Source organism: Schistosoma mansoni, chromosome 3 (genome assembly GCF_000237925.1).
Source record: "Schistosoma mansoni strain Puerto Rico chromosome 3, complete genome".
NCBI classification, from domain to species: Eukaryota; Metazoa; Platyhelminthes; class Trematoda; order Strigeidida; family Schistosomatidae; genus Schistosoma; species Schistosoma mansoni.
Genome location: NC_031497.1, coordinates 7,717,978 through 7,728,241, shown reverse-complemented (window position 1 = coordinate 7,728,241; position 10,264 = coordinate 7,717,978). Strand labels below are relative to the sequence as shown.

The following is a 10,264-nucleotide window of genomic DNA, read 5'->3' as shown; positions in this document are numbered from 1 at the left end:
GTAATCGACGTTATAATTAGAACATAATTATATTTATTACGATAAATGATCTCTTATCAATAAAGCTTTACGTTTTCTACTATATGGATTAAACAAGTAAATAAGCTTACTTCTGAGTGAAGTAATAACTGTTGATTTTGTTCAAAATGACAATGAAAACTTGACAATTAAACTATCCAGCTCAGGAACCTAATCAAATTTTACAATATATTAACTATTACATAATTTGAAATTTTCTACGTATTTTCATACTTGAACACTATTATTACCTTACTCATTCATCTACTTCATAAGTTACTTTACATTATCATGCTTAAATGTATAATCAATTCATTTTTGCATTGTTCGTTTGAATCTTCCCAATGATGTTTAGGATTGCAATTGATCAGTCTCTTATTGGCATATAAGCATCTTGTACGAATCGCCTCGATATTGCTTTAAGTTACAAGCATTATAAGCAAAGATGGATGGTGGAATCCAGGATGCGCATTTCATCTTATTTGGGACTCGTCAGCTAGATGTACCTGCATCTCAGATTTAATGTTTACTCTGGGGCTCGAACCAAGTACCTTTCGCTTCAAACGCCATCGCGTTATCCACTCAGCTACTGAGTCCTGATAGCCACTTGCTTGTGCAATGGGATGAAGTTTGAATTCACTTAGTATTGTTTGGTTGAATCAAACTAATTATCTAATTTTAATTATTACTTAGCAAATATTAGTATTTATATATTGACTAAAATGGGTATATATCGTTTTCATTTGATTATTTACTTAGTCAATATGCTTCCGGTTATTTTTATCTAAATTATTACAAAACTATTCATTTTTATGAAATAAAGATATTATCCAATATTAATCTCTTTCAATATATGTAATGTATTTTTCATTGTTTGATTGACTTTACCGCCAATATATAAATAATAATGAGATCAATAACATTTCTGGTATCTTTTTGTTCGTCAACTCTGTAGATTATATCTTTCATAAATAGCTAATTATCATATTGATCTATTGAACGAATGAAACAGAATCTATTCGAAAATATAAAACATTGTTTAAAGTCAACTGGCAAATAACATGCACACACACATACTTAGATGTTTATTGTTACCAGAGGAATGAATACCTATGTCACATGTAAGGCAATGGTAGGAAGATACTAATTTATACCAGATGTTTAATCGTGTTAAGTGTATTAACTAACCAAATGTGATGAATCTAATTTTTTTAAAATGTAACTGACTGATTAGGATAAAATGTAACATTACAATGAGTTACCATTTAAAACATCACACCTATTTTTTATTATTATATTAATTCTCTGAAATTTTGTAAAACTGTCTTTTATGTAAAAATCGGTGTTGTATTTTTGAAATGATACAAGTAGTATATACAAGTTTGAGCCATAGAAACATGAAACATAACCAATCAGATGATAATTGAATTTATTGACTTGATTAATAGTAAATCAGGTAGGATTAAACTATACTGCCGAGCCAATCAGAAGCTTTCGCGGGTTTTCAAGGTCACGGCGCTAAGTTCGGCACCTGATGCTTACGTACGGTCGGTTTACAGCGGATTTTAGGGAAGACGTGATAATTTAGCGTCTACAATAGAAGTGATCATAAGATTTCGGCGCGAAATTCAATTATCCATTTGGATAAATAGAGTTTTGACATTATAGCTGATGTCAGTTCGTGATGAAAACCCTAAGTATAATTCCTAGCCTTAATCATGAACTGTAAATCGTAGTTTGAATTCTTCACACAGGTTTATAACCATCATTTGGTCCTAGTTATTATGTTGACACTCTCAGAGTCACTCTAGCGTCGTTCAAAGATTGTCCATAACTTATAGTCTCACCCTACACCTAAACCTTAACTCTAACCCTAACCCGTAAACCATACCAATATACTAACATCATTAAAGCTATGTGGTCGGGGCTAAAAGAAATTTTGAGACCTTATCATGGTTTCAGAGGTCGACTTCTATGGAGCCATATGGATGTGTTCCTGTACTGTATGCACTATGATTTCAGAACTTCTGAACCTATATCTGACCTTGAGAAGTTTTTGACCCATGTAAAAGAAGTGTTTCCACTTTAATTCTTTGGTTTTGTATGATATATTTTTACCGTATACTAACTGTCTTCTGATTGGCCAATATTTCTCAAGGTCATTTAAGATTCGTTCAAAGGTCGGCAGTATAGTTTAATGTTACCGTAAATCATTTGACTTACTAATATTTAAAAAATGAATAAATACGGTTCCTTTCATCAGCGAAACTTAAAATTGTTACCAATGATGGTCTAAAACTCGTTCAGTATGACACTAAATCTTGTCGTGGTCATTTTAATCTATATATTTTCACGTTTAAGTGCTCATTTAAAATTTTCACTTACGTCAGTGAATAATATGGAAGCATATAGTTATCGAAAAGTGATCTTTTTTTATGAAGTAGGAAATCTTTGTCTTTTCAACCATTGAGGACTATAAAATGAAGTATGACAGTCAATCTTACCAGTATGAAATATGTGATGAAGTTAACAATCTTAATCATCATTATGTAAACTGTGATAGAAAATTGTACGGTTCATATTTCTTTCTCCCTAGACTGAATAAAATATCAGGACGTACAAAAAATATGGTATTTTCGTATACCTGAGATTCGGTTTTTTGTGGAGAAATGTAAAGTTCTGGATTGAATTCATGATATTGCCATTATATGTTACTTAAATTTCTCAAGACTGTATAAACAAAAAGATTAGAAAAGTCGAAAGAAATACATTGCATAATCCGTTTAATTGATTCACTATCCCAAGAGAGCTATAAATTATAACTAGATTGGAGTCAATCAAGATCTAGTTGTATGTCGTTTCCAACTAGTTGGTATATGTACATACTTGAAAATATTAATTATCAAATACCTACTATTCCATATGAAAGACTTAGTAAACTAAGAGCACGTTTATACACTTACTTCTAAGTGACATTGTTAAAATCTGTGGGAAAATGTCCTTCTTTTTTTGAAGATTACTTAATTCTTTTTTTACACGTATTTGAAGTAATAAACTGACCTAATTTTATTAATCATTATTGAAATTTACGGTAAATTTGTTGAGGGAATTTCTAATATATGAGAATTTCAAAGTTAACAATTTATCCTTTTGTTAGTACTGCCAGTTTTTTGTTAGAAGTGAATATAAGCCTTTAACTTTACCAATAAATTATCACGTTCTAAAATCCCATACTGTACTGGAAACGTGACATTTAATATGGCAAATTAAATAAGCCATAAATGTAAAATGCAATGTGTTAAACTATATAATCAATCGAGGAGTTATTACTGATTTTTCAGTTATGAATAATTCTGTGTTAAATTAATTTAAATGATTAGCCATGTTAATGTAGTCCATCTGAGTGACAAATTGTTTAAATGTTTCGTTACAGTGATCAGAGTTATTTACAACTGATTGATCACTGGGTAGTGATCAATGTCATGTATATCAGGTTCTTCTTAGTGCAGATCAAATCCTATCGACCAAGTTGCACTGTGAACACTAGTCAAGGTGACTCGACATTACGTGCACTATGTTGAGATAAGATGGTGGTTGGAGGTAGCCGACAAGAAACCCTGGACCTAGGTTTTGTAGCAATCGGCACTCGTCAGTAAGATGTACCTGTAATCTTGAGAGAACTGAAGCTCCATGACGTCTCTAACTATGAAACTGGGTGACATGGGATCGATTCCGTCAGGGAGCATCATTTCCTTCAAGATTACAGGTACACCTTACTGACGAATACCAATTAGCATGAAACCTAGGTCCAGGATTTCTTATTGACTACCTCTAACCACCATCTGATTGGAGTTATATTTTGAATTTTATGCGTTATGATAAAAGTAAGAAATGTGTGTATATAGGGTTTTTACGGTTGTTTTGAGAAATCTAAGGCGAAAATCCAAGTTTATTCTTGGTTATTAATCGTTCTGTAGATATATTTGGAAGTTGATGAAAGTTGTGGAATGTTTTATCTGGTAATGAATGTCGATACATAGGTCATGATAATTTAAATTCTGATTGTTGCAAGATGGACGTTTCAATAAATTCAGATTAGTAGACATGATTTTATTTTAAAGTGATGTTTTTTCTGCTGAACAAGAATAATACATGAAAAAGGCGCAGATAGCGTTTATTTTTCCCTTAAACCGTGAGATTAAAATCACTTTATACCTTTCTTTCTACGAGCTAATTCTCTCTCCCTGTGTCATATCCTTATATGCAATCTTTTTTTCATATAATACTACCATTGAAGTAGCTGTTTCTATGAATTTGACGTTCATCTTGTGGTGCTAATGAAGTATGGCAACATGGATCGATGCATATATGAGCCTGATCCTACATAACAGCTGACTGGATATTTTAAGTCACCAAAATAATTTTCCTATTATTTGTTTTACCAACATTAATAAAAATTTTACTTACAATTTCACTTGGTTGTATAAAATATACATCCTCCTTAAGGTGTATTTAAGTGAAAAGTGTTACACTCAATTAAGTCATCATTCAAGTTATGACAAAAATGATGTTGGATTACTTATATGCTTAGTCACATTGATAAGTTAATTGATAGGGTTCGATTAGCACTATGGACCTGATAACTTGATAGATTAATGTACTTTTACACTTAAAATTACAGCTTAATCCTTATGGTTCTTTGTAGATAAATGATGAAACAAACTCTTATGGCAAGTAATATGGTAATGATTTATATCCTATAAAATGATAACACTGAAGTAATCTATCATTTGGTATGCTTTTAAAATACTGTATACTTTTACACTTGAACATAATTTAAAATAGTTACATATTTTAAATGACTGAACATTAGGTGCCATCTTTAAAAAGACACATGAGCTAAGTAATAGGATTTATGGTGTCAAACTTATAATGCAATTACTTAATCATAATTGATAATTTACAAGGAATTAATTACTGTTATATTATTCAGTTTCACTTTCTGTACAGAAACAATACAAGATAATAATAATTAAAAAAAACCACTCCAATAAATAAAGAAATAAGTACAAAAGAAGAAAAGAATGACATCACATTGTTCTAAAAAATACTACATGCATTCATAATACCTTCATTTCGCCTGTATTATTGTTGAAAAACTTTCAAACTATATGTATATATTTGACTGGGAGGATATTCGTTTTATATGAAAAATGAAGGAAAATGTCTAGAAATGATTTAAAATAAAAACATACAAATTGATTGGAAAACATTTGAAGTTAATAGGTGTATAATTTAAACAAAAGAATTCTCTGCATATGCATCTGCCAATTTCGGTTTCCGATTATTACATGAATTTTCTGTTAATTTTGACAATGCTGCCAATTCTTTATCACTTTCAAATTCTTCATATTTTTCAATCCATCCATTAGAATTTTGTCCAATATCATAGGATGATGGAATTGTTTGCATAGATGGATATGATATCTGGCATGTATTAGTTAAACCTATTGGATCATAGTAAGAAGAGGCTGCTTCAATGATTGAGCCTAGCGCTAGAACTCTATTTCCAGTTGATAATCCAGACGGTGTAAAAGGCATTGACACTGTTGAATGTACTACAACTTTTGAATTATCAAAATTACTGGCTTCACTATTTGATATCTGTGATTTTCTATTCAAGTATGGACTGAATAAGAGATGATTGGTTGTTTTCTGTTCATTGTAATATGAGTCGAAATTTATATCTGGTTGAATCGGTATAAATTGAGAATGATTATGTGGTGAACTTGGATAAGCACATAATGCTGTATATCCAACTATAATCAGAAATATAAATGGTTAAAAAAATAGCTAGTTAGTTAAAGTTTCTTTTCAAAGCTTTTATTGTGTGATAAATTCAGTTGTTTCAAATTGTGTGTTATGGAATCAGTTGTCATCAGTAAGAGAACTGCTTAAAATGTAGAACGTTAGGTAACTATGTTGTTCTTGTTCATGTCTCCAAACTAGTGGGCATTCGGAACATCAAATGAAATATAAACGTAAACCTTTGGGGATTACACTAAGAGAAGATGCTTTTGAGCTCAGAAAAGAAAGACTATCTCACTAAAATCCGACAACCATACAGTAAACACTTAATTTGCAAACTATTAATCAGTTGATTCAACCTTGACCATTCCTTCTGCAAATATCAGTTCATAGTCTCCGATTATTATTTCTCATGCATATTCATACCAATTGCGTTCCGTTTTGTTTCTTTCCTTATCAATCTTCTAGTGAAATGCATTCTATGCCTGACCATCACCATATACTACTTATGTGGATATAAGTAACCCACACCACAGTATTATGTAGATGATACTTGTAAGGTTAGAGTGCCTTGATTTCCAGTATTCTAATCAAAGTTTCACTGAAACCCACATGTACCGGTTTACAGCTTTCAAACACCCTGTATGTCTTCAAAGGATTAAACATAGAAATGCTTAGATCCAACCAAATTCCATAATCTTTTTCTTACTCTAATAAACGCGTTTTGTCTGCTACGGATTATGTTCCTCTTCTGAAGCTGAAAATTTCTAAATGTTCTGAATTATTCATATGTTTTATAACAACTTTATCATTTGTGAGAGCCTTCTATAAATTTTCTTTTCGATTATATTAATTGTAATTTATTATCTCGAAAGAATACTTTCACATGATCTCAATTTATGATGGATCAAACAATGCAGATTACCAACTATTCATAATAAATCAGTTAATGAATATTAGGTTAGTCACAGTTCGCTAAAGGTTGATAAACAAGATGTTATTTTATCAACAAAAAAGGGTTAGTTGTTGATTAGATATTCTCTTTTTACTGATATACATGTTTATTATGTAAAGATAATTGTCCTACATCATTGTTATTGTTATTAATGAATAATTTCTTTATGAATAACTGATTTTCTATTCTGTTTCCGTATATGGTGTCTTATTTGATATATTCTTCAAATATAGATTTTTATGTCGTAGAAGAAACAATATACACATGAATTAATGGTTTTACATTACGATTTTTGTTTTACCGTTCGGTAGATTTCCATTCATCTTCTACTTCACTGTGTTATGAAACATTGAAAATTAGTCTGATAAGATAGTAGCAGTTAGCACAGGACACATACTGTTAAGGAATCCCATACTAGGATTAAACGGCCATCTAATGCTTCCAGGTTTTTAATTATGATCGGACATTGGTCGGTTCATGATCCCAGTAAATAAATATGTTTTTTCATTACCATGTTACTTAAAATGCTATATAAAACAATTACACTACTTACCATCAAACTGTCGAACATTAACTACAGAATCATCTGAAAATGTACGAGTCAAACGTTTATTCGATGCATGATGTTTTTGAAAATAATCTGGACGAAAGGATTGTATTTCGTTCTACAAATAGACAAAAATATTTAAAATATTTAAAAGGTTTGTACACACATAAAAAGTATTATCATTTCTATCAGCTTAATATCACACTTGGTAACAACTAAGTAGAATATACTAATTGGTACATCCATACTTACTTTCATTTTATCCATTTGTTTCTGTTCATAAGACTTTAAAAGGTTTCTTATTTTAGAGTTCAGTTTATTCACAAGCTAGGATCAGTTAGCGACCACCATGGATTAGATAAACTTCTTAAAACTGTAACATTTTTATTTAACTGTGTGGAGAGTGAGGTGGTTACCCACCAATTAATCTCAAGGATAATTTCATCTCCGGTAACAGAGATGTATCAAATTTGGAAAGAGATTTGAAGGACCTGATTTTAATTCTATATAAAGTTAAAGATGGGTAATACTGTCGTTTTGCAAACTCAAACAATATAAATGTTTAATAGCCTTTGATTTTCACTGATTGTCTAAGTAACTTCAGCTTAGAAATAAAATTAACTTATACACAAAGTCCTATAGGTTTATTTTTTCCAAGATATAATTTTGTTCTAAAAATTTAAATAATAACTTTGGAGTAATGATCAAATAATTGATTCACAGGAAATTTCCTACTTTACTCGAGAACAATACTTGGTTAAATCAAGTATAGAATCTTAGGCACTTGTTTTAACAACATTCACTATGTATTCTTATTACATCAGTATGAAATTTGTGCAAAAATAAGAGAAGGGGGTATCCACCTATTTAATCTATCATCAGGATATAAATTATTACACAAATTTTTACATGATTGTTTAACTAAATTTGAGCTCGAGATGTGTTTCAATGTTTTGATCTCTAGACAATACGGTGTTTGCAATCATTAGGCAACAAATAAAATCCATATGACTGTCAAAAATTGTTAGTATTTATTAACCAATAAGTGTTGGTGTTTACTTAAAACACAAAACTAACAAAACACTATACTCAATCGCATGATAACCTAACGTTTAAAATGATTTCAAAATGCATTAATTGTATGTGATGGCTAAAAATGTTAAACATAATTTTTTTAAATTAACAACATACCCATTTGAAACGTGTCTTATCATTCCTACATGTCCATGTTTGATCGGCTTGTCCTCCAGTAACCGATGGGACGCAATCTGAAAGTGAAAAAAAATCAGAACACGGATACTTGGTAGCTCAATATATATATAAACTGTAGAACTAGAGTGATATAAAATGTTAACAATTAGAGTTTAAATAAGTAGTTATCGAACTTTTATGTTTCGAAGTCATTTGAATCCAATATAAATTTCGTTGCCAAGTAGTTTTTATAAGACTTGAAAACGACTTACACCACCAGAATTTTTAAATTAGCTATTAATAGGTGTATCCATGGGTCGATCTATGCTAGACCACTATTGAAAACCTGGAAGCACTGGACAGTCGTACTAGTTATTAATAGTTGGTTACTTTTTCTATCCACATAATGTTGACACACAAAAAACCTAAATAAAGCCTTTGGGTTAGATGTGTAAGACGATTATCAATAGTCTAATCAGTGATAAGTAAATATTCGCTATTTCCTACTTTCATTCTTCAATGACTAGCATGAAACGAAGCGAAAGATGACGACAAATGTAGTGAAGGTTCACCAACCATAATCATTTTTAACCCGAAGTCATTAGGGTTACAACATATTTGAATTTTAGACTGTTTTATTATTGGAAGCCCGAATGACCATTGATTCCCTTTTAACACAACATTTGATTCTGTTGTCATAGTTAGTAGAAAGTTACAATTCTTTACATCCTTGTTGCTACAAACATTAGATTATTAGAAGTGTGTCTTTCTGTTAGCTCCACTGTAAAGTTCTGTTAAAATCCTTTATATTCATGATAATGTTATTAAATCTTGTATCCGCCTGATCTTTGTTCGAGAATTTTCTCTACATTTTTTTCAAACTTTGTAACCATGTTTCTGTAAGATAATTCATTCGAAACAGCTCCCTTTTGTCAATACGATGTCTGTTTCGCAAATAAGATCAATATTTACGTTTGAAAATAAAATTAAATCGGGTTATGTTGAGTAAAGTGAGAAAAACATTTGTAGTTGAAATTGTATTGTTCAGTGATCAATAGAAAAAATATCTAGTTAAACTTTGAATGTGCAGTTTTATTATATAAGCAATTTGAAATAAAAACATATTTTCTTGATCAACATTCAACAAATGTGACTTAGTTTAAGGTAAATTATTTATTGGACTTTAAATACCTTCTTGATAATAATTTTCGCTTATTAGCTTAAAAACCTTTGGTTTACTCATGATTATCAGTGAAGTGAGAAAAATCTCAACTCACGATAGTTACTAAAAGATAATGCTATGAATACTTATCAGCATCAGATACGATTCACAGATAAGTTGTTAGAGTGACTATTTAAAAAGCTGTCTGTTACACTATCATCATCATTTAGGGCTGTGAAAAACAATTTAGCTGATTCGTTACATCTCAAATATTTTCATGTAATTTACTGTTGAAGAGTTAAAGAACATCAGCAACTTATGACTTTAAGGGTTGTTTCAAATTATTAATTTTATTTAAACTGAACTCTCAACACAACTGAACTGCATTAGTCATAACTTCATACTAGAACTTCAGTAATTCATCTTGATTCCTGCTAAGTTTGTCTTGGATACTACTGTATATTCCTATAATTAAACGACACAGCTACACAAGACCTTTTTATTTCCAGAAATGTAACGATTTGATAAAACGATGAATGACTCATATTGTCATTGAATAAGAAAAAGAGAATTCAGCGAAGAA

At 30.5% G+C, this 10,264-nt stretch overlaps 1 protein-coding gene and 1 non-coding gene across 2 annotated transcripts; both read right to left on the bottom strand.

Moving 5' to 3' along the window:
* Positions 1–541: 541 nt before the first annotated feature.
* Smp_tRNA_00787_Pseudo_TTG.1.1 lies at positions 542–613 on the bottom strand. Its single transcript has one exon. It is a non-coding gene (tRNA).
* Positions 614–5,247: 4,634 nt separating this feature from the next.
* Positions 5,248–9,762, bottom strand: Smp_179900 (hypothetical protein; the record flags this gene model as incomplete). Its single annotated transcript, XM_018799093.1, has 4 exons — positions 5,248–5,837; positions 7,335–7,446; positions 8,520–8,596; positions 9,711–9,762. 4 exons carry the CDS (start codon positions 9,760–9,762, stop codon positions 5,314–5,316), a joined length of 765 nt encoding a protein of 254 aa, XP_018650916.1. The 3' UTR covers positions 5,248–5,313.
* Positions 9,763–10,264: the final 502 nt, after the last annotated feature.